General features: G+C 36.9%; 1 protein-coding gene across 1 annotated transcript; it reads right to left on the reverse strand.

Annotated features, from left to right (window-relative positions):
- Positions 1-1,706: 1,706 nt before the first annotated feature.
- TMEM182 (transmembrane protein 182) lies at positions 1,707-22,262 on the reverse strand. Its single transcript, XM_027900420.1, has 5 exons — positions 21,904-22,262; positions 21,381-21,480; positions 19,939-20,037; positions 11,642-11,779; positions 1,707-2,701 (listed from the first exon to the last, which is right to left on the reverse strand). The coding sequence occupies exons 1-5, from the start codon at positions 22,042-22,044 to the stop codon at positions 2,478-2,480; spliced, it is 702 nt and encodes a 233-aa protein (XP_027756221.1). The 5' UTR covers positions 22,045-22,262; the 3' UTR covers positions 1,707-2,477.
- Between the last annotated feature and the right edge of the window lie 4,297 nt (positions 22,263-26,559).

Consider the following 26,559-nt stretch of genomic DNA (forward strand, 5'->3'; position numbering starts at 1 on the left):
TTACCTACATACATGTTTTGGAGGGAGCAAGCAACCTTCCCCACCTTTTCAGAAGGAACCTGACTTTCAGTTCTGCTACTAAGAGAAGATGGAATCCAATTAAAGCGAATGGAGAGAGCTACAGACTACTGCCAAAGTGTGAGTTTGAGTGAAGAATTAATGAGGACTCAAGTAATTTATACTGAGGCCAGGATGGCTTCCGGATGTTTCTAAGGAAATCCTCAGAAACACCTTGGATCTTCAATGGCCATTACATCCACGGTCTGACCCAAAGCGTTGCCCCCAAGACAGGACATCTTGCCCTCAAAAGTGCAACTAATTTAGCTGCATAATGGAGAGAGTTCTGAAGATGCACATGGGCTGAATTAAGGGCGCCATGGGAGACTTTGGCTCATTCCTTGCAGAGTTTATTAGTTGCGGCTGCACACATGGTTAGGTTTGCTGGAAGAGGTCCAGCTCTGAGGCACCACTCAATTCCTCCAGCTTCCAAAAGCTGCAAGAAAGTGGCTCAAGTGTATTGCCCCCTCTAAGCTCTCATGCAGAATGACTCTCTCCTGCAGAGAAGGAGACAGGGTTTGGGAGGAGTACCTAATCAATAACTCTTGATTATTGAATTTATCTTCACAATTACCAGTGAGTATCCTAGACTGTAAAGAGGGTAAATACCAACAGATTGTATTATTTGAGAAACAGTATGTGATTGTGTAATTAAGGGCATGAATAATACCATATGCACAAGGCCAGGGTTAATTTCAGCATTTCCTAACTAACCCATGGCATTATAGTGTAACCCTAATGTTCTCCGGATGGCTATCATTTATGTGGAGTTCATATATATATATATATATATGTGCTTATGAATATTTGGTTAAAATTCATCTATCATACTCTCTGACACGATAATTAAAAACACTGTGTTAGCTGCCAATAAAAATATTTTTGTGATTTGGTAATTATTCCAAACCTCCCAGCTTCCCTACCTCCCACCCCTGTTGTCTTCCTGTTCTAAAATGTACAAAGCTAATCTTGATGATGGAAAAATAAATAAGTAGCAGGAAAGGCTGGAAAGCTTCCAATCACAAAAGCTCCCAAAATGGAAGTAATATCCAATCTGGCCCACCACATCTTCTATGTGGGCATTCCTTTCCTGCGTTTTAGTGATGCTTTTAGTATTCATAACAGCTGTGGAATTAAGCATTACGAAAAAGAAGAAGCCAACATGCAGTCTTTACTTTTCCCCATCAGTCCCCAGCTATTCTGCATTGAGTTACAAAGTGAAAACCAGCACACTCTCAGATGGATTTAATGTCAGCTTGGGCCCAATGCCAGACAAAGTTTCCCTATTGTTAAAACTCAACCCCATCTTTTCCATACCATGCATACAGTCTCATCCTTATCCCATCTTCCAAACACATATGCGTGCACACACATAAACACACAGAGAAACAGCCACTCCTACAGTATAGAACCAAATCCACCTCCCCTGCTGTCTTAGCTAGGCTCATTGCTTTCCCTAGGAAGCCTAGTAGGCAAGTTGGATTTGGTCTATAATGCATATTTTTAAAATTTGGGAAAATGAAGGCTGCATAAGACACACATTTTCATGTCCTAGATATTGTCTTGACAATAAACCTTTTTTAATAAAAAAGTAATTTTACACAACCAGGAAAATATTTGTTGGAGGAGCCAATTATTCCACAGAAAAATAAAAAGGTTAAAACTTAATTAAATTCTTAATGCTGTAATTCAAAATACAATTTTGGCATAACTTCAGCTAGTGATTGTACTACAGCATTTTGGCTTACACAGTCATGCAACACATAGGGACTTCAGAATACAGAAGTATACAGCTTTCAAATGCATACAGAAAAGAGAAATGGGCAGTGGAAGCAGTTAAGCTTTTACACGTTCACGGCAATTGTCTTCTCTTATGTCCTCTTCTCATGGATCTGCAGGAACAACTGCACTCTATTTTTATAAAGTGCAGACATGTTTTCTTCCATTAAAGCTAAGGCAACTAGTGGAAAATAGGAGAGGAGGTAGATTGAATTACTGTGTTTGAACGTTTGCCTTCTCCTCTGCTTTGTGCCTCTACAAACAGAAGCACAAAGTAAATGCTAAAAGATAAATGTATAAAATCTTGATTTGGGCCACTTCATGATAGGCTTTTATTTGCAAAAAAAAAATTGTCTTTCAAACCTGTTTGCAAACCTAAAAAAATGCTGCAAATAGTACAATCTGGAGAACCTCATGTGTACTTGCTAAAGAATTAAAAACAACTCGTTGAGACCAGAGGTAGTTTCTTCCTGTAGTGAGTTTTATATCTTTCACCCTTAAACAAGCAGTAGAAGAACTTCCAGAAATCTGCCTGCATACGTAGGATTGCCATAATGGTAATAATGTATAAAATTGTGTTACAGTTTACACTCATCACGAAGTTTCACAAGTATTCCTGTATTCCTTTCAGCAGTGTACAACTAGTCTGAATGTAAATAAATGTGACGCCCTACCAATAGGAACAGCATTCCTGCTAATAAAGCAAAAAATACTCCTATAGGAGCCAGCATAAAAGACCAGCCATAACGTACATAAACAGCAAAGTCTGGGCAATCCATTTTTTTCATGTTTGTGTAGTTTTCCAGATCAGCCATGGCCTGGACCCAGATGACATACATCACGACTACCAGCGAAAACAAGACACCTGAAAAAGAAACACCAGGTTTTAACAACAGAGTATGAAACAGGTGATAGGTGCATCTACTGTAATACCTAAAAATCCACCAGGGCTTGGGGCCCTGTCTGCAAAGCACAGTCAGCCACCACTGGACAATTTTTGCCTTTGGCTTCCTCTAACTACCATTATCTCCATCTTGCTTCTGATTTGCACTGAAAGGCATACTCCCATATCTCCAAAAGGACATATCTGGTTTTTGTAGGCAGACTTTAAGGACAAAATTCAGGCAGGTATTTACTGGTTTGAATTCAGAGATCAAAGAGGGGGAGGGAGGGGGAATGGGATGGGACAGTGGGAAAAAAAATCTACTTTTACGTCTCAAACTCTAACACTGTTTTTATCAGTCTTTTGGATGAGATATGGAAAGGAATGGGAAATTTTTCTACCATCTTCCCCTCTCTGCATTTGCATATTTATTCTTATATAAAGGGCTTTGCTTGGAACATACAACCTTCAGCGTATTCTACTCAAATACTCTGCAGAAAAATTCAGATGTCTTTAATTCAAAATTATCCACATTTAGAAAAGAAGCTATTGTTACAGGAACAAAGACCAACAATAACTAAATAATAGCTATGAAGCAGATTATTAGTATTAACCTCAAATTTTATACAACAATTTCCTGTAATTAATCCACCACATAATTCACAGCCTTTTCCCAACCACTCCTCTGGATTGTTTACACATGACAGTAATAGGAGCACTTGTCCTTATAAACTTTTTTAATGTCCAATTTTCTATATACCAGGAGATGTAAGAAGAAAGTGCTTTCCAAAGTATCAGTTGCATTCCTAATATTTCATTTCACTACAGAGCAATGTGGACACTTGAGAAATGCAAGCCTGCAGCACAGATGCTCCAGCAAAAGATTTGCTGGAAAACTGAGGGCACAAGTCTAAATTTTTTGCATGCTCCAGCCTGTACCCATTTGCTCCTTGGGCTCCAGCTGTCCCAGCATAGTTACAGCAGCAGGACTATCTATTCCAAAATTAAAATATTTGAGGAACACAACCCCATCATGTTTTTATCCCAGGATTTTTAGGTGCCTCATTAAAACCACAAGCCAGTGTATAGTCCTGTCAAACTTGAGCCTAAAGACTGTAGAGCTGCAGAGTACAAGTCAAGGGTATTTGTGACCTGCTCACCATCCTCCTAAATACTTGCAATGCAACCTTGAACAAATGTGACATTTGTGGCAACACCCAGAAATACAACTTTTAAGCACCCATGGCCAGGCATTTTTTTCCAGACCCACATGTCCTGGTAACTGTTGATGGTTACCTTTCCCCATCCCCAGCCTGAGACGCTGCTTCACAACCTCCTTTCCCCATCCTTTCTGCCCACTAAGCAGGGAGCAGCTGTTGTCCTCACTCTCATTTAATTCAGACAAAGCCAGACAGGTTAGATGCAGCAGCTTAACTTGCTGATCTGGTGACCTTCTTGTTGATGCTCTATGGTCAAAATGTAATAGTCTTACATATATCCTGAACATCTGACAGATGAGAGCTCGTGACTCAATGCTTGTAAACAGTCTTCTGAAGCCCATCAAAAAAAGAGCTGAAGTAATTAACATGAGGCATAATCAAAACATAACTGAAATTTCCAAAGGATCTGCACTTTTTAGGAGGCTGAAAGAAAAGTAGAAAAACTAAATAAAGAAGGAGGCAGACACATTTTCTCTCTGTGAAATACACTTCCAGGATTATATTTTTTGCTAGGGCTCCAATTTCTAACACAGTTTGAAAAAAAAAAAAAACCACACTCAACTCTAAAAAGCAAAAATTCAATTTTGAAAGTATTTTACCTAAGTGAAACTCAATTTTGATAGAATTTAGTACTGCAGTTGTATTAACAATAAAATCAGTGAAACAATCAGAGAGAAAGATCACCTTAAGGCCAGACATAAAGAATGAGAAATTAAATTGAAGACTCTCCAAATGTAATTCAAATTGAGCAGAAGATTCCTAAAACAGAATGTCTAATGATAACAAATAAAATAGGCAATATAAGAAAATTAGAACCAAACACAGTTAGTAGCTTTTGATTTAAAAAGTAAAAAGATTCAGGGCCAAATTAATAAATGGAGTTATTAGATACATGGATTTTGCTCAAGGTTTCAAAACTTGAACGCACACGAAACAAACATAGCCCAGAGATTTGGAAAGATACATGGAATTTACCTCTTCAGCTGGCTGTAACTATGCATTTTCAAATTAGTCCTCTATTTATTCTGTAAATTGGGGAAAACTTAGTCCAAAACAATAATAATAGCAAAAAGTAGTGGTGCATATTCCCTTATTACAGCAGCAAGCAAGTATAACCAGGCCTTGCACACCTGGAATGCCCTCTGGCACCCTGGGCAGAATCAAAGTTAAGTAGGCCACTTAGTCAGAAACATCTGCCATTAAAACAAGACTGTGTCAGAGGTGCTTTAATCTCAAAACAGTCACCTTTTGCTTTTCAGGCAGTCTGAAGAAACACCGAAGTGATTAAACTAGAGCAAACACTATGTAGGTGCAAAATAGCAGGCCAGTGCTGCCACACTGTGCTACCACACGTGGTAAAGCAACTTCAGGGAAGCTAACATCCATCGGGTGTGATTTCACAGCAAGCTGTTATACCTGCGAGTGGCAAATTGTTGGGTATGGAAATTTGCAGAAAAAAATGTATATCAAGCAGAGATAAATCTCCTTCTTTAAAGGGAAGAAAAAGAGAGGAAGAGCATGTAAATCCTTTTGGCTAATTAGGGCACTAAAGGAGTATTTAAGTGTTCTCACTACCTGCTAATGGAGACTAATTAGTAGGTGTATTACTTAGTGTGTTCAAGAAATATCTTGAACAGTAGAATTAGGCCAAGTAAAAACTGACCATGTCCTGCTGTCTCCAACAGTATTTTATTCATTAGTGCTCCTTTTCTGTGATTTTGACAGAGTTGTGATTTCACAGGAGTTAAGCACTTAGACAGGAGTCTAAAAATAAAGAATAAATATATATTTATTCTGAGAAATCTGTTCCTGCTGTCTTGCACTGACTATCTATTGGGAATGTCATGAACTCTCAAAGCCAAGACAAAATTAATGAGACTCAAAAAAATTCCACAATTTCATGAAGCAAATATTTTTAGGAACATTGTGTGCTATTATGTATTTCTACATTTTCAGCATTTAGACCTCTTGCATAGTGTGCAGGCATCCTTTTGCCCTTGCCTCTTAGTGAATATAAAATGAACCAGCAGTTGCATGAATCAGGAATGACGGGGAAAATTACTCAAAGAACATGAAATATGTCTGAGAGAGATTAAGACACATAAATACTTCCTTCCGACTCCTTTTTCTTTCTTTTTTTTCCATTTTGCTTTTTCTTTTTTTTTTTTTTTTTTTTTTTTTTTTTTTTTTTTTTTTTTTTTTTTTTTTTTTTTTTTTTTTTTTTTTTTTTTTTTTTTTTTTTTTTTTTTTTTTTTTTTTTTTTTTTTTTTTTTTTAATAAACACATGTTTGATACACAGCTCTGTGCAGTGTGATAAGACATGGGACTTCTCTGAGGTCACACTTTTCTGTCTTTTGCATTCATTCTTTTGAATTTCTTTCAAACAAATACTTGTGCATATTGTTAAGGAGAAAGAATGCAGAACCTTTAGAAATGTCTGTGAATTCAAGAAGCAGTTTGCTGGCCTTTGGTACTGATTCTTCCCACGTAGAAATGCCTTTCACTTGTCAATGGTGAATGGCTGCTTATGGCATGAATCTTTTACTATGCAGACAAGAAGACAACAGGTGCTGGAAAGAATGATGTGAGCTTTTTACTTGTGCCTAGAAGTTTAGAACTCTTTCTCTCACTTGAGGAAAACTTGTATGTGTGTGTGTGCGTGTATCTTTTTTTTTTTTCAACTGCATTTTTCTGCTCTTATCCTCATTTCAGATTTTACCACCTACCTTGGCCTTTTGTGATCTTTATTTAAAAAGACTGGTTGACATTCCAAACCGAAGTACATGCAGAGAATCCCATGTAAGAGTTACAGGAGTTGGCATATGTCTCTGAAGACAGATTTTTGTCCTCAGTTAGGATATACAATAAAGTATCAGCTTTTTTTCACTCTTTTGGCTGGAAGCAGAAGTCATACTTGTGCTTCTAATCTTGCTTCTTCACCAGGCTGTGATTCTGTAATGCTCTGTGCACATCCTGGAATATTGCTTGTTGACATCAGTACGATAGGACAGTTTTTACCACCACACAGGCAGAAAGAGATGCAAGGTAATTACGGACTTCATAGAAGGCTGTTGTAAGTGATTATTTTATGACCACTTTCCCTTCTTTTCCTATGACCTTTGAAGCAACTATAAGGCTTCTTGCAGTTTGCAGTACTGTAGTATCTCTTGGACCAGTCTCTGATGTTGTAGACATGAAGGTGAGGCTGCAAAGACGCCACTCGAGTCAGACTGTGGTATCATTGAACTGATATGCACTCTTCCCCTACAGGTATAGCAGCTGTAGTTTCACCTGCAGCCTCAAGTGGTTCATGAGGTTACAAAGATTAATAAGGAAAGCTGCACCAAATAATTTTGTGTTCTGCTCCATTTCTCATAGCTTATCTACACCACTCATAAGAGAAGTGAGCAGAGCCTTTCTTAAAGATCAGGATTAGGAAAAGGCTGGTTCTCATGAGGGACTCGGCCACCCCAATAACTTCTAGAAGAGTAGCATTGCAGAGAGCAAGCAATCCAGGAGGTAAGTAGCTAGAGTGCATCAAGAAAAACTTTTTGAAAGAGGTGTGGAACAAACCAACTAAACGGAAGTGCTTTGCTGGATATGCTACTCATAAATAAGAAAAAATGGGTCAGGAAGATGATGGATGGTGTTAGTTGTGGTTATAATGGCCAAGGAATGGCAAAGTTTAGTGTCCTAGAAAGAATGTGGAAGGTAAGAGACTAAAGACCCAGAACTTAGGAGAACAGACTTTAGTCTGTGCAGGAAACTGGTAGGCAGGAGCCCAAGAGAGACTGCCCTGGAAGGCAAAGATTGCCCAGAAGAACCAGTTGCTCCCCACAGCCAGCTTTCTTAAAGGACAAGAATGCTCCCTCTCAGTGTGCAAGAATTCAGTGAGGTCTGACAGAAATAAAAATTAACCTCATACAGAGCCACATTAGCCAAAACACCATCATCAGGTTTGAAAATACTATTATTTTCCTTTATTCAACAGTTGTGATATCATATATGGAAAACTGTCCAGTTTGGGGACTCCTGGTGAAAGAAATGTACTGATGAACTGAAGTGATGACTATCAGAATGGTTAGGGGGATGGAGAACAAGAAGAGGCTGAGATGGGGAATTTTAGTCTAGAGAAGAACCCAATCTTCATCTTTCTAAATAAAGTTATAGAGAGGATGGGGACAGACTTTTCAGAGACTTGCAGACTTGAAAGGATGAGACACAATGGTCACAAACTGCATCAAGGATAATTTCAGGTGAAAACAAGGAAAAAGCATTTTTCACAATGAAGCTGGTTAATCTGGGACAAGTGCCCAAAGGTGCTGTGGAACATCAATTATTGAAGATTTTAAAATCTTGATTGGATAAGGCTCTGAGCTGCCTGATCTAACTTTGAAGCCAGCCCTGCTGTAAATGTGAGGTCAGTCTTGATTGCCACAACAGGTCCTTTCCAACTTTATTTGTGTCACTTAGGATCTCTGTTTAGGCTTCTTCCATAGGTTCCTCTAAATGGCAAGTCCATCTGCCTTATGCCAGATAAGGTGAGGTGTCCCTCTGAGTCTTTCTTACTATTGACAATAGAAATTTAAGCAGTTGGTTCATATAAAACAGCTTTCAGATGGCTGAACAGTTGGCGTAAATCTCATTCCCAATAATATCTTCAGCTGTTTCCAGAACCCTAAGGCATCACAGCAGACCATGCTACAATTACTCTTCAGTTGAGGCAGAGCTTTTATCTGCTGCCTAAGTTGTCAGTTAAGGCTGAAGAAGGATAAAGATATTTCAGTCCAATAACAGGTATTAAATTTATTTCATCTACCTTTTTTCAAGATATGTAAGTAGGAAAATGAATAATCTCCCTATCACCTTCCTAACTTCCACAGAACAATCACTTTGTCTAATTTCATTCTCAGAAGATTATTTTCTCCAGTATAACAGATGCTTGAACTTTGTGGTAAGACAGCATCCAGGCTCTTTCAAAACAATGTATATAATTCCTTTTTTTCTTCAAATCAATCTGCTGGTTTCTGTCTTAGAAGAACTCTAACTTCACCTATAATCTGTCACATTACATCTTCTCATTTTGCCACTAGGTCTGTCATTAAGTAGATGCATACCCTGGCTGCATCCTGATCACACGTTTGTATGAGTGGTAAATATGCACCATTTCTCATCACTTTCTCCTACCATACCCTGTTTTTCTTTGGCAGGCAGTAAACAAACAGGCTCTCTGGTCCTGAAGGATATGGGTAGAGGAAGGGGTCAGGGCAGCAGGAACACAATAGAGCACACCATCTTGACTTCTAGAGGCAGGCTAAAACACTCTTCTGTATTCTACCTTATCTCGCTCTGTCCCCATGGTACCCCAGATTTAAGATATTAATTATTCCTCCTATTGTGAGGAACTTTTATTGGGAGAGAGAGACAGCAATTCCATGCTGTCATACCTTTGGGTCTGAGAATCCCTCTTACTCTCCATTTCACATGATGGGCCGTTGATCAGTAACACCCCAGGAAAGTAAGTTGTTGCCCAAAACATCCCACGGGACATAGCTTTAACTACTGAAAATGTAAATTATTTTTAAGGACTTCTTATGTCAGTATGGTCACACTCATAAGCATGATTTTTAATTCATGGTATAAATAAACTCCTTGGCTATGGGCAGTATCTGTAAGAAGAGATGAAAGCAACACACTTCTTTTTAGTGTTTTTGTGGGTGATCTGAAGTGTTGGATAGGATAATGACATTTAGAGTTAGTACCTTCCCCAAGCAGTTGTGCCCTGCTGGTGGGACTGGAAGTAGGTGCAGAAGACCTTGCTTGGGAACCATGTGCCCCTACCCAAGCAATAAGGCCTGGAGCAAGTTGAATAGGTCCTATATTCTGCTGCCACCAGTATTTTTTACCAAATCATAGCAGGATTTTGCTAAAGACCTTTGCTTTTCAACAACTGCAATGGAAATGGAAATGGTAACAGTAAAAATAATACAGCTCTTCTCTGAAGCCCTGATTGAGAACAGTCCTGAAGTTGAAAGATACTACATATAGAGAGAGTAAAAAAAATCAGGATTTCCCTTGAAGAACATCTGCTCTACAGGGACAAAGGGTGAGGGGCAAAGACACAGACCCAAGGTCACACACTGGGGTAATAAAGCTCACTTAACTTCACACACCTAAAGAAACAGTCTCTCCAGATTCCCTCAGTAAAGGGAAGAGAGGTGTAAGGGTTCCTCGGCATCGCATTCATCTGATCCAATTAGGCCTCTCTTTCGTATGAAATGAATCCCCAGCTGGGGGAACTTCTTACACACCTGCTATTTTTATTACCAATGAATGTTATTGCCCCTTGCAAGCCTCCTAGGAAAGCAGAGGGAGGCTACTGCAGACTTGGGGATCTGACTTTTCCCTACCTAAGTGAGGGCAGATTAACTGACCCAGGGTTGAGCGCACACATTACTTTGCACCTCTGCCCGTCAGAACATCTTTCAAGCGTCCTTTCCCTCTCAGCCTCTGCTACTTTCTAGTGACAGCTGAGGTTTTTTATGCATTACAAATGCAGAGAAAGAGCAGGACTCACACAGGTTCTTGCCCTGCAAATTAGTGACAAAATGCACTGAAATATCTTAGGATTTCCAACAGACTATGAATAATTTTTGTATGTCTTTTTAAAGCATGGAGGAGTAATTCTCAAGGGATCAAATGCAAGTATGCAGGATTTTCTTCAGCTAAAATATTATAAAATACTTCCCACACTTCACTGAGAGTCCTTTAGAAAGGAATAATAATCACTAGCTGTGTATGAAGAGCTGTGAGGTGCACCGGGTAAGCAAGGTCAGCAGGTCAGTAAGAGAAGCAGAAAGAGAGCTCAGGCTTTTTGGTCCCGGTACAGGTGGCTCTACCCTGTAACATAATATGTTCTCACAGGGCTGCCTCTCACCAGGCTTTAAATAAAGAAGAACACTGATGGAGCACGTGCTATCATTTACATCCAATACAACTATATCTTACACACCAGTGTGACATCTTCACAGACTTTTCAAGGTTAACCAAAAGCATGCCAGAGAGCTGCCCATATCAGCTGAATCCTGGGAGAGTGCATCCTCCACAGTACATGTGGGTTATGAGGAAGGAGAGAATTCACTTACTTGTTATCTTTCATTCAGAGAGGTTTAGAGCTCCTAATTACTCATATGAAAACTATTTTATTGTCAATGACTTACAACAATGACAAGCATTTTATTTACTCCTATCACATCCTAAACATTTCTCCTATACTGGTCACATGAATGTGCTCTGTCCCCCACTCCTCCAGAGTCCACTGTAATCATCTTTTGCATCATTGATAAAAGACAAACTTCTTTCTTTAGCTAAAGCCCTTGAGAACCCTATGAGGCAACATCCCTAAATATGTTTTCTTTTTCTTGATTAGAAAAAGTAGATTAAAATTGCAGTGTAATTTCATGATTTGTCCTGGATTTTTTTTTTTTTTAATCTTAACCCAAAAATAGCTTTTAGAATAGCTTAATGACTAAATAACTGTGGAAAGAATTGTCTCCGAGGCGGGTACTCCACAAGCCAAAGAACAGAAGCATATGCTTTTTCTTTTTTTTAACCATGATTAATATGATTTTTGGTCACAGAAAATGGAAGAAATAACTCATCCTTTCTATTCTTTAATTCACTGAGCAAACAGTATACCCACCAGCAATGATGAAAAAGCCTCCTCCTGCTTTGTATAGAATGTGACTGGCAAAAGGAGCTGCACAGATGATGAAGAAACTAGCCATCACAATAGTGAGCACTCCCAGGAGCATAAGAACTGTCCAGAAACCTCGGTAAACTGGAGAAAAGGAGAAGGAAAAAAAATTACAATGCTTTTTAGAATTTACCCAAATTGGCTAACAATGATTTTTCTCTTATCACTTGCTTTGTTAACAAATGAAACATTAATTCTAATCTGCATATCATTATATATCATGTCACCCAAATTAGCTTTGAATGCCACTCTGATGATCGTGGAAAATAGATTTTAAGTTACCATGAATGAAATCCATCTGATGATTATTTAACAGTATCTTGTAAGATAGCAACTTGACCAAATTTACACTCTTTCAAAAACGGTACACCAAAGCTGTAGCAGTGATTCTTTGGGATAAATGATTGGACTGATATGATTTTACCAAAATTTTCTGGGAAAAGCAGAGAGCTGCAACATCTTGACATTCTTAGTGCTCAGACTATATCACCAATAACAATCTGTAAGTCCTCTACAATTTACAACCGGATAATACTCCTTATGTATAGTCATATTCAGTAGACAGAAACTTAAATCAGGAGCAGGGAGAATCTGAGAAATGTAAACAGGGTTTCTGAAAAACATTTATGTGTTTTAAACCAGCCTACTTCTGCTCTAAAGATCTTTGTATTTTATTAGATTTAAAATGTGATGTTTCAGAAGCCCCTGTTAGACAGTGCCAAGCAGTGCTGAATTAATGAATGCAGCTGGTGATAAATGAGCTGAGAGTTTTGTGACATACTCTGGCCAAAAGAGTCTTTCTAACAATTAGTTTTTAGCTGGTTAATTGCACATCCATTTAACAAAGTCATCATTTTACAAATGCTACAAGAGTGACATAAATTTCTCCCATGAATTTAAAAATTGGTACATTAACACAACCCATTAGTAAAATTACGAGTTGTAAGGATCTTCATCGTCAGATCTGAAAATCTTGAAGCACTGACAATTCAGTCAGTGAAAAACATTTCCACCCAACTGAGGGAAAGTATATAAGCCAGCTGGCAAGTCAGGAAAAGTGAATCACAAAAGAAACTGCCACTTATCATCTGACAGCACCTACTTACTGTTATGGCAAAACACAACCAAGCAACTATTATACTGTTTATATCCTGAAAGTTTCAAATTCATACAGCTTGTTAAAGACAGCTATTCTGGAATAATTTGGGTTTGCTCTCATCTGAAATGTGAAGGTACACGAAGCTCACGTTTTCCACTAATGTGTTCCAGAAGTATACAGTTTTGACCAGCCTAACTCTTGTTAAAGTATTCACCACCATCCTTGTAAATGTATTAGCTAGATTACATTCGCCACATTACATTAGCCATACTTTTCAAATAGCATCCTTTTCAATCCAGGCAAACATTCAGAGACATAATTTTCCACCACACCGATGCCACAGCAGATTTGGGCACATAAAGAAAGAATGCATCTGAAAGTAGCTGGCAGAAGGGTTAAAATTGTGTTTTGGTTCATATCCAACATAAGTTTTCACTCCATATAAACAAAAAACTATGGGAATAGTAGGTAAGAAATAAGGCTATGGCTCAGCAAAGCAGTTAAGTGTGCATTTTACTTTAAGTACTCTACCTCTTACAAGGGTTTAGGCACCTGTTTAACATTAAACACGTAGTTAAATGATTCACTTAATGCAAATAGACAGTGAGTGGAGACCTGGAAAGGTAAATCTCTCAAGTCCTTCAGTCTTGGGTTTCTGAAGCAATTTCATATTATTTTACTCATGGGGCTACTTTGATAAGCTTCACTGCAGTCCCCAAGTCCACGGGACATTACCTCCTCGTTTAAAGCCTAATATCACTAAATCAGTCTATAACCACCCAACTCTTTTACATGGATGGCCCAAGGTACTTCAAAGTCATGCTATATAATAGGACACATTGGCCAAAATGGACCTTGAAAAAGCTTTCTTTGATATTATTATGGTCAGTCACATAAGTCACGCAGCAGTCTTTCTATTTTCTGAATGGATGAGGACACAAGATTCTCCAGCATTACAAAATCAGCATCCAGTTTCATTATCTGCTCTTCATACAGGAAGCTTTGAAGTTTGCTTTCAGTGAAATTTCATGAGAAAAGCTTGATTTGATACTCAAACATTCTTAGAAACAGAGCACAAAAGGAGTACAAATGTAACTGATGAAAATTTGTTTAAACTTCCCTGAAACTATACAAGAGAAAAACTATTTTTCCGCTCCAACAGTGTAACTATTTTATGCATTAAGTGTGAAATACTGATTTGACCTAGCTATCACTTGAGAGAAGCTTTCATTCTATTTCTCTAGAAATAATTATTTACTCTAGAGAATCATGGATAAATTCTGATTCTCCTAATTCTTGCTTATCAAGCAAATTCTGTCATTAATCATCAATTAAAAAATATAGTGTAGTTGACCTGCACAAAGTCTGATCAAAAATCTGTGACTTTTCAAGCGAAAAACAGCCTCCTCTAACTTGAAAGGCAGTAAGTCATTTGAATAATTTGTGGCACAGGTCTGAAGAAACACCCTACAAGCATTTAGACTTTCCCTTTTATAAGGGAGTTAAAAAGCAACCATTTTTCTGCAAAGATGGCTTCACTTATTTTATACTCTGATCATTTTTGCTCAGATCAAGTTTCTCATCTTCTCTGCCTAGATGGGAAGATCACTTCCTACAGGGCTAATCATTCAAAATTACGAGTCAGACCTACTGCTGTCATTTCACTTAGCTGGCATCTATAGGCAAACACAAAAGAAGTGGTTGAAATTAAACCTTCCTAAGAATGAAATTGCTTTTCAAGTCAAAGACTTTGCTGCTCTGAGATTGAGGTGAACCATGACAGATAAAATGCAACAGAAGATGCTGCTTTGAATTATGCTTCTTTATATCCCATAAAGAGGCTGACACCACGATCCAAACAGTCTGTTTCAAGAAATAATGGTTCAGTGGACCTATAAAAAGTGTTAATACAAGTTTGCACCATTTCAAGTCACACTGCAGTACTTCATAGGATAGCCCATCTTCTGGTCCAGATGACAAGGAGTACCCTTGTCTCTTCCAGGTACGTCACAGATATGTTAGAGACACCTACCTCAAATACATGAATTATTCCAAGTATTTCCTACAACAGAAGAAATAAAATACAAGCACTATTGCAGAGTCCAAAGTAAGCATATCTACAGTGATTGAAATCTTACATACCACTGTTCTGTAATGCAAGAGTGCTAAACAGAAGGTTTTGTAACTTGTCTTGGTGACCTGCCCCTTTGTTGAGTACAACATTTGCCTTGGAAATGACACACAGGCCTACAAATAATAATTAAAAAAAGCCAACCAACCAAACAAACAACAAAAAACAACAAACACTTAGGAGAAAAAAGCAATACACACAATATGCTTTTTTTTGAGCTCTGTACCATTGCATCTGTATGAGAACATTATGGTTGCAATATTTTCCTCAAAAATTTCCTGACTTGTAGTTTTCCCTTGCTACTTTCTTTTCTCTCTAAGGATACTAATTTAGGTCCCCCTAGAGACTTTTGCATTATTTGAAAGCTAGAAAAAGTATCCGGGTTTGAGCTAGGGACAAAATTTTGGAGAAATGGTTGGAAATTATCAAAAGCTTCCTTTTTTTATTATAGTAGATTCCAGAATTGGTTACAAACTGAAGTCACAGATTCATATTTTAAAATGTTACCGGGGCATGATATGAAAGAGAAGCAACAATATATTTGAAAAAGTTACAGAGGTATTTCACCTACAACACACACTTCTTGTGTAGCAGTCATGCACACCTCTGAAGCTCCATAATGGTTATTCAGAAACAGGACAGATAAAGACACAAAGCAACACCCTTCTACTATTGCTAACATCAGCCTTGTGAAACCGTATCAGGTATTTTATTGCCCTTGCTTGCTTCAAGTGTTTTCAAAACTCAGCCATCAGTCCATATATTTTCTGTGGCCTATCAAAAAAAAACCCCAGACACTTAATATTGAATTTAATATCAATACAAGTTATTAAGCACTACAAAGATGAAAAACCTTTTGAAGGATGTGTAAATACAGTGCCACATAAACATTACTAAGGATAGGCAAAATTACTTTAAAAAGTTGCCTTGAATTATCACCCACAAGCTCACATCCCAAAAGCAATCTTGTGATCTGACTGTGGATTGTATTTTAGAATGTTTTCTTTTTCCCTCTCTATCCCAACATAAAATACACGAAAGGTGAAACACCTGAACTGCTCTCAATCAGGAACATCTTCTCTGCAGATAAACAACTGTAAATGAGATCACAGATCTCAGCAGCACCACAAGAGACACACCTGGCAACGCAGTAAACCTTGCAAGACCTTTCTCAGAGTCATTTAACACCGTTTACTATCCCTTAGTACTAACATTTTTTTCAATAACTCTAACCGTAAAACAAATACAATATTCACAGTATGGATACATTGCTTGCCTAAGTACTTCTTACTTCATTGATGCTCAGAGGCCAGAGAGTTACCAAATGTACAGTATCTCTCATGGGCAGTTATATGACTGTATTACATAACATCATTTTTTCCCCATAGAAATAGATTACTGCTAACATTTCACTTGTATAACTTTTTTTTTTTCAGATTTCATTGCTGATATTTTTTTAGATTTCTTTATATTAATTTCAAGCCATCAATAAACCTGCTAACAAATTTGATCTCACCATTTTAAATTTAAAAGTTGCTGAATCAGAATTTCTCTTTAGTTCTATAAACATTGTGTATTATACATTATATTAGGCACTACTTCAAATGCTGGCAATATGCCCAGTAATGGACAAAATAGGATACTAATAGGAATAAAAATATTAGCAGTTACAAATCAGAGTATTAAACTAACATTTAGTAAAAGAGTTTTAGAAAAGCGTGATAGCCCTCAGTATTAAGTAATCTAATTACAAGATACTATGCATGAATCTAGTTAAGGGTGAATTTAAGTAGTATATTATTAGGTTTTCAAAATAGCCTGTTGGGGTAACTAATCTGGGTATGATTATACAAATTTATGTTTATTTTAGAATGTAGAGGTTGCTACCGTGGCACTTTAATTGTATGGTCAAATTTAAATTTTTTATTCCTAGGTTGTAGTTATGTTTGTGAATCATATAAATAAATCTGCTAGCAACACAATGAGGTGCTAAGTCAACTTAAGAACTGCACATGGTAATAGTTATCACTAAAAACCTCTGTACCATTACAGAAAGTCACTAATCGGGCTTTCCCTGAGTTCATTTAAATGCCTGTTTCAGGTTAAGATAAACGACATGGCCTAGAAATTTCTTTAAGGACATGAATGATAAATGATGGTTCACACAGCTTTTGACCACACCTTACACGACAGCTAGGTGAAGTCCTCCCCATGCTTAACAAAACCAGTAAATTAACAAAACCATTATAACCATGATTAAAAGATATAGCCAGCTGCAATGTCAAAACTGTGCTATCTAACCCCTTGAAGGTCATCATGCATCTAACAGTAATGATTAAAAGAAATCTGATACATTAAAGCATGCATTCAAATCTCCAATATAAGCACTGTAGGCTTTTCTGTCTTTACATTTTTGTCTAAGGCTATAATTCTTGACAGCAAGAGCTCATAGTCTAGGTTTGTACATCAGGATGAACCAACCCTTTGTTGTAAAGATGTGTAAGACGTACTCTGTGCTGTGGAATGTTTAGTGTTACCAGCACATTGTAACACAAAACTTCAAGGTCCTCAGTCTTTTGGGACCTATCACACATGTCATAAATCATTCACAGAACAATATGTAAATAAGCTGAGAGAATAGATGAGGCAGTTTTGAATTCTGGCCCAGAAAAGCTCTAAGTCAAATTCCTAAAAATACTAAAGCCAAAGAAGTTATGTCAACAGAAAAAATGGTCCAGACACTGCACTCAACAATCATTAGACATTTTATGTTCCTCAAGCAACTTATCTTCGCCTAAGTTCTTCTAACTGGATGGTGAGATGGCACTCCAACAACAAGCCACACTTGTGCTTCCATTAGGGAAAATTAATTGAAATTCCCCCAAAAGGGTCCCTAAGTCTCTTAAGCTAAACAGACTGTAAAAGAAGTCACACACCTTTGGTTGCTCAGAAACTAACAATCCTGTTAACAGAAAGTTAGAGATTTTTAGAAAATGTGTTGCATATACATGTCTGATTTTTCTAATTAAGTTTAAAGCTTTTTATTCATCTGTTTATTTTTCTGTGAAAGAGCAGATGAATTATTTTTCATGAGAGAATATTTCTTCTTATCCACTCCTAACTAAAATAGAACTTAATTATGGTAGGACTTGACTAAAAACACAATGATAAACTTGTGTGGGAGATTTAGGTTTTTATAATCGCCAAAAGTGAATATATCAAGAAAAGTATAAGCCATGAAACATGTATCAAGAAACAATAGCAGAACTGAAAAAAGGGACAATAACCTCAATTTTTGGTAGTGCCTTTTTATTCTATGTTTAGGTGATGAAGACAACTGGATATACAAATCATTGATGAAATCTTCTTCTTCACGAAACCAAACCAAGGCCTTTTGCCACTGGCTTTACAGAGAAGCATTTCCTCCACTGTGAGTCAAGAAGAAGATAACCTTCTAGCATTTCTTAATTTAGCCACTGCAGTTGCAGCAAGGTTTTAAAAACTTGTTTGCCAAATACCACGTGCAGGACTGACTGTCAAACTAGACTAAAGTAGAAACAAGTTTTGAACTAACAGAAGAGCTGAAGAATAAACTTCTTCATAAAAAGTTGTGAAAGACTCTTGAATAAGCATACCTGCTCTAGTAAATAACTCAGCTTGGATGCTGAAAATTAACTGTAGGGATAAAAAAACCCAAACCCTCTTCAGTTTTAATGAGCTTGAAAGCAATCCAACTGTATCTATTTATATAGCAGGAATGGCTCTGAATATACTCTACCTGGGCCAGAATCTATAATACAATTCTGCCTATTTTTAATCTTCTAATACGAAATATAGATAGGAAAATTATATTTGATCAGTGGTTCTTTTGGTAAACATTAACTAAAATTAATTAAACTTTTGATGATATTCCTTCTCCTTTCCTTTTTCTTTGTTTGTCCACTTCTGTGTAATCATGCAATATAATTTGAGGAACCTTTGTGAATGTATGAGTGAATGGTAGAATACAAACTCTGTCTAGACTATTAGGAGCTGATGACTCTTTCACTTTCAAATGGAAAGATAAACTGTTCTAGATGTGCTGTAAAGTTACAGATTAGATCTGCGAATGGTGAGGTCCGAATTCTTCCTAGACAAACAGTTCACAGTTTTTAAAGATTAACAGAACAATTATAATTCCTATTTATTTTCTTTTTTGTGTCTGCAGCATAAAAATTGGATTCCAAAGGACAGTTCAAAGTTATCAAAAGCATAATTACAGCTTCAGGATAGGGAGGGGTCACTTAACAAGGGCAGAGGAATGTAGCATCCACACAGCATAGACTGTATAAAAGGTCATATGAAATAGGTATCAGAAGTGATTAACTTCAAAAATATTTGCATAAAGCTCTCAATCTGATGAAATGTGCCCAATATTTTTAAGTAGCTTCTAAGTTTTGTAAAAACAGAGCTTTCTATGCATTATTCAAACATAAGGTTTTTAATTATCGTATATCTTTCACATACATCTATTTATATGTTTCTCTGTTACAGCACTAGATTTTCTCAGTGAATTATATTTGACTTACTTAGCTGAATAAACTTAGACAGCATGAAGGCCCTGCTCGTCCTTCCTCATACAGTAAAAATGCAATGTATTTCCACATGTAATTATTTATTTAACAGAAAAAAACACCAAAACAGCCTTATTGAAATACATGACAAGAAGTTCTTTAATGCATTCAGCCCAAGGAACATACTTACCATGTCAGAGAAAAAAGCACTAGAAAGGAAATGGCTTTTTTTTAGAAATTACCTCAATTCTGCCATCAAGCTTAAAGCTAAGCATTCATTTAAGTGCTTTGTTAAATAGTGTCTTAAATATGTATGTTGTAAAATTATGAGAAGTATGAAACGCCAAAACTCTATTAATTAAACTGTGTGGAGTGATAAGGCTGTTTTATTCCGAAGCATCCAAATTCTTTTCTTGAAACTATAGACATTGTATCCATTTGCACCAAAAACAATACTTACTGATTGCAGAGTCATAGGAAGTTGAGTTGTGTTCATCTCGGAGAAGAGGAAATGGTGACAGGTAAGCATGTGTACAGTTCTTAGAAGGTGACTGGTTAGCTAAAAATGAAAGAAAGCTGAAGATTAATATTTTACTGCCTCAACAATATTTTATGTCTACTCTTCAAATGGGCAAACTGAGTTCCATAGGTTCTTTCCTAGGCAACAGCTTACAGTGGATTTGGTTTGGTAAGAGATATGAGTCTTGTTATCCAAACAAAGATATTTCTTAAAGAGCAACACAGATTTCTACTATGGAAACAGTAAATTAGCCATGCTGAAGGTTATACTGAAATTTATATGTTCTGCATATGTATGCTTTTTTAGCCATATGTACCTTTCTCCTTTGAAGGTTAATTATGTTCATCTCATTACTACATGTCCTACCAAAAAAAAATTCCCGAAATTACTGTTCTCTTGTGAAAGGACAATGAAAGTATCAAGCATCTTCAGAAATTCTGCAGTGTCCACAAATATGAGTTTATTCCATGGAATTAATATCCCCCAGAAAAGGGTAACTACACCCTTTATATTAAATATTTATAAAAACATCACTTCCGGGTTAAAGATAAAAGCTGACTATAACTTAAACCATATTTAAATTTCATATTTCTGACCATAGAATTCTCCAGATAAATAACAAGGGGAAATTAACTACAGTGAATATTACATTTGCCACATAAGAATAAGGAATATATACAACAAAATATGGTTTATTAAAATCAAATTTGTATGATGGCACCTGCTTTTCACAAGGATTATGGAAATTTTGCAATAAAGAGAGGGCGCGCTCTATCTGAGAGGGAGTGTCAAAGACAGTAAAAGAAGTTTTGCTTGACTTCTTCATGGGGGATTTTGGTTGTGAAATACTATCTGATCATCCAGAATCTTGGCATGTAGTGAAAGAAAGCAAAGTGTCATCCATGAATTTAATAGAAGAATTCTGGAGATGGTGTGTCCTACACCATTTTCACAGTAGAATTGCCCATTCCTTCCTTAACCCACTCTTAGAACCTGATGGAGAAATTATCCAAGCAAAAATTCATAGTCCCCACTGACCACTAAAGTCTTTTTTCCCTCCATAACAGAAATAAACCATCTGTTCAACAGTAAATGGCAAGAGACTGTGTAGATAAGAATGGACTCAGTTAACAGAGCAGCCATAACAATCACAGCGTAATTTGATAGTTAAACTTGTACCATTTTGTCCTGGGGTTTCCTTTAGTATAGATTACAAAAGTGTGTGTCAAGAATTTATTTTAGGGTAGCTGAAGAACATGATCACCAAAGAAGTCATATGAAATCAAAGGATTCACAATATAGAAAAAAAAGAAACACCACCAAACCCCAACAATTTTGAGAGCAAACTACTGTAGATAATGTTAAAAGAAAAATTTACTTACTATACCAGAAATTCCACATGCTGGCATTATTATCTCCTACATTTCCATTGAACCAGCACCTCCAGAAGAAACCTTCATGATGGAAAGTGGCCTTCTCTCCCTACAGATGAAGGAAAAAAGAAAAAGAAAACCATTATCATGCAATTTTGGCTGAAAGGCTGAATGAAGTAAGTTAAACCTGAATTAGATGTTGAGGTAAGAAAAACTACCATAACGACACACACCTGCGTGAATGTAGGTCAGCTATAGCATATCTAAACAGACATACCTGAATGAATATCAGGTATGATATTCTTTTTTTTGAAAATAATATCCTATTGCAAAAACAGTATCACAAAAGAAAAAATCATTTTAGAAGTGATTACAACTGATTATAAGAGGTCTTGAAATAGGTTTGTAAGCCTCCAGGTGGTCAAAATTAGTATATTCAAAAGTTCATACAGAAGTAAATTCTTAGAAAAGAAACACATCCAAGAAACTTACATATACAATTATTATTATAAGTTAAAAAGTCCATACTAACCCCAGCATCTTCAGGTGCTTCTGAACACGTTCCCATTTCCGTAGCAAGAAGCCAATAATCAGTTCCAAATGCCACCAAAAAAAGCAAAACCCCCAGAGCTGCAAAGAAGCCTCCAAAAAATATCCCCACACTCAGTTTCATTTTCAAAGATTTTGGGGTTTTGTGTTTTTTGGGTTTTTTTTAAATGGTTAATTACTTGAGAGGTTGGCAGTAAAGTAAAAAAAAAAATTATTGTGAAAGTGACTAAAAAGCTGTTCAGAGAATAAAGCTCATATCTGAAAAAGTTTCTCTTCACTTGACTTTCTGTCTGTGTCCTTCTTCCCAATGCGCTGTGAGTCGATTCGTGTCTCTGAATTTGTGTTCCATGTGGCTGACTCAAGTCTGACAGATGAAAAGGGCCTTCTATTTTAGGACACTGATGGCAGAGCTTCACTCTGTTTCTCTGTCTGGGTGAGGCCAGTCAGAAATAGCTGACCTTCCCCTAACTAATCAGGGATTGACTTGAAATATTATTGCAGCTGGTGCACCAAGATCAGCGGAGATGGAGTTGCAATGGCTCTGTCCATCTACATGAACTGCATTACAGAGCACGTAGTAGGAGCAAGGACTTCCAGAGTTCAGGCCTGCTGGTGAATGCTTCCTTAGCTGCTAGCAGGGAAGGAAACACCTACAACACTTTGGAAGTTACTATGCCACAGTTTAAAATGAAGGTTGAGGGGTTTTTATAGAATTTTAAAACATGATAGCCAAATTGCAAAGATGCCTTTGAAAATCCTAACTATTTTTGCAAAACAGTTATCTTTAAAAAAATACATCTTATCTTTAACATAATAGCTTTAACAACACTAAATATGAAAGCATTTAAAAACTTTATTTATTCAGATTCATCTTATCAAAAATGAATGCTGTTAAAAATTCCTCCCAGCACCTCATAAAAAAACTTCCATCTTTTTAAAAAAAGAAGACACTTTCTTATACTCATGCTTTGCCCATTATGGAAAGTGATGAGATAGCACATTTAAATTCTAAATACTCACTGCACAACTTCTACACTTTTTCCACAACTTCTCTTCATGCCAAGCAGGCCTTCCCAGTCTTCTCTAGTGGTTTACAGGTCATGGTACTATAGAGATTTATTGAGTTTATACTGTGCACCAGATCCTGCAGTCATTACCCAATAAAATTTCATTGGCATTCTCTATCAGCAGAATAGAAAATATTCCACTGACATTGCATGCTGGTAAGTACTGGGATCAAGAGAATAATGAAGCCAGCTTACTTCCGGAAACACTTGTCACAAATTCTATTGCAAAAGACTTAGGACTTCAGAGGGATTTCTACTTCCAATATCCCAGTATTTGTTTGGACAATACAGCAGCATGCTTAAGGAGAGCAAGGAAAATACTGCTTCTACCGTCTCCTCTCATTTCTAGACAGATGAACAAGTGCTGTGCCCTCAGTGTTTCCGTAACACTACATTATCTGCTTAATGCCATATTCACATTTTTTATGAGTCATATTTCATTCAAACATGATACTATCCTAATTCCATACACAAGCATATCTGACATTTTGTGGCCTTTTTGCATTTCAGAGTTTCAGTGTATGCAGAGCAGCAAATGAATACTCAAACAGACTCTTTTTTGCCATATTTGCTTTTCCTGACAGCCACTGATGAAGTTCATTTTGCTATAGCAGAAAGACTTGTTTGAAAACATCATTCTGGAAAGAGATGTTCTATTGTTCTTTATTAAAGAAAATAAACAAAAAAAAAGTTGGGAAAAAGAAGAAGACAGAATGTGTTATAAAAGTAAATAAAAAATGATTACTTGCAACTTAGAATAACACTAACTCTTGGTCAACCCTGAAGTGGTCAGGCAGGTGGATTAGATGATTTTTGTAGGTCCTCTCCAACTGAAATATTCTATTCTATTCTATTCTATTCTATTCTATTCTATTCTATTCTATTCTATTCTATTCTATTCTATTCTATTCTGTTCTATTCTGTTCTGTTCTGTTCTGTTCTGTTCTGTTGTTCTATTCTATTCTATTCTAATGTGTCCAAAGTGTGTGTGTGGGGGGAATCAGTTCAGCACTAACATGCCCAAATTTAGACTATTTCACATGAGCTACATGTCTTTCCATTATAATCAATAGCGATCACACTCAGCTGAGCCAGAGGTCTGTTCATCACAACCCAGATTAGACTCATAGAGCTCAGTTCCATCACTCAGGCAGACACCTTGCTTTAGCCAGTTTCCACAGTGTCCTGCTGGCTCTCAGATGCCACTTCAGAAGGGCATATTTCCCTCCTTGTTTTAAAATATATGCTAGCCCCACACACGGGTCTTATGTACCCTCTTTCACCTTGAATGACACTAGGACTCTACATGATGGTGAGGGAATCATGTCTGGAAAGAGGGAAACAGTTGCCTTACTGTCATCTCCCACAAATGCTTCAGGATGTCAAAGGCAGGTATGATAAGGGACTCAGAGGAGACCAACACTTTTCTTGAATGACAACTACAGTCCAGGTTCACACTAATTAAAAGTGATCCTAGTTACTTCTGTTTAGATGGTTAAGCCAGTCTCCATTAGCTTGTCAGGTCATTCTGGAGGCACTGCTGAGTGTTTTAGCTGGACCTCCATCAACTCTAATGGCAACAAAGATCTGTATTTTACACAGAGATGTCTGAATGCACAGGTCTTAATCTGGAACTGAATCCCACTCAGTGAACTGGAGTTCCCAACCATTTTGCTGTTGTATGGGTACACTTAAAAAGCATTGGCCCAAAGTTCGCAAATTTTATTCTATGAAGTCCAGAGATGTAAATAGTCACAACATAAAAACAATCCACTATAAAAAATTCTTCATGATATCCATTAAAAAAATAATTCCAATACACTGTTGAACATAATGCCATTTAGCTCATCCTAAATAAATTCACAATGCTGAAATTACTTTTTCAATGTTACCACAGAAGTAAAAGGAGAACTCCAGCCACCTGAATCGGTCATTGAACCACAATTAATTAAAAAAAAAAAATCAAGCAACCGGTTCCAGTCATATTGCACCTACCTGGTTTCAGGTCAGAAAAGTCAGAAACTATGTCAATCCATTTCTACATGAGACTAACTTCACTGAAATCACTTTGCATGGAAAGTTTCACTAAATTCAAATGACAGCTGAATTACTGCCTGTGCAGTGCAAGTATTTATTTTTAATATACTGTACATACACTCTGGTCTCAGTTTAGCATGTTCATCCTGAGAGGATCTAATTTAATTATTCTCTTTTATATTTATGGCACATTCTCTGGCAGTGTTATCTTCCAAATACTCTAACATCGCCAGTATTATGCCCAGCTATGTCAGGAATGAATCAGAAGCCATGTTAAGACTTGTTATGTCAGCTTAAAAATTCATGTTATCCACTACTTGAATATTCACAGAAAGTCTCAGGGCACTTTTTCTTTAATTAAATTAAATTCGGAAGATTTCTCAATAGAAGAGAGAAAGTTTCAAGGCAGAGAAAATAGGGCCAGGGTTATCAAGCCAAAACAATCATTATTCTCAATCTTAAACAAGGTCATTCCCCAAATCTTTCCAAAATTCCTAAATTTCTACAGAAATGCTGCCATTTTAAACCAAAATGACTTAGCCAAATTTATCCCTACTAAAATGACAATGAAGTAATTAAATGAGTTTTAATAAACAATCAATTTGGCCAATTAAGCCCAACATTCATTGATTTTGTTGATTTATAGAGTGAAGATTGAAGGCCCCAACATAATGGATGGATTCCAATCTCATTTAACAAAGCTGGCAAAAGTTTTGTGATTTTATTTCTGCTTATTCACCAGAAGATAGAGCTAAATTAACTCCTGAATCTGCATATTTTGTTTATGTATCTAAATAGCTCCAGCTTCAATATAGTGTCTGAGCCTCTCCTTGTATTTAAAAACAGAAAAAAAAAAAAAAAACACCAAACATGAAACCAAAATAATAGCAGGCTGTGTATTTCTTCCTTTTGCATCTGAAGGGGAAAAAAAACTTGATTAGTTTATGGGAAGAGGAGGTTGTTTATTTGCTTGTTTATGTTTGTGTGTGATTGAGTAAATGTCGTGTGCGTATGTTTGGAATTGGCAGGCAGCTCCTTATCTGTTCTGGCAGATATGTCCATGATCTAAAAACAGCCTTTTAGAACTGGCTGCATGTCTTACTGAACACCAAGAAACAATTTCAGCAGCTGCCTCAGAGCTGAGTCCTTCTGAGACCTCAATGTCCATTTACTGAAAGTAACAGTCCTTCCTGTTGAAGGAAAGCATTCTGAACAGCAATGGGAGTGTCTCACCTGCTGATACCAATCCTCATTCTGTCCATCTTCCCCAGATGGGCAGTATGTTATCTATTGCATATACATGATCCATTGTCAGCAAAGGGCAGACATACAGAATATAGTACACCTTGTCCACTAATTCTCTGGCAGGGATTCATCTTACCTAACACTAGACAGCTGCAGGGAGGCTGTCTCCAACTAAGCTGGTAACCTCGGGTTTCCTCTACAGTCACATCATCACTTTTATAGCACAGTCCATCTGACCTATTTTTGGATGACTACTTCAATGTGCAAGGAATTGTGTCCTAAAAGCACAA

This window comes from Empidonax traillii, unplaced genomic scaffold (genome assembly GCF_003031625.1).
Source record: "Empidonax traillii isolate 1590-97213 ecotype Southwest subspecies unplaced genomic scaffold, ASM303162v1 scaffold725:size316836, whole genome shotgun sequence".
NCBI lineage: Eukaryota > Metazoa > Chordata > Aves > Passeriformes > Tyrannidae > Empidonax > Empidonax traillii.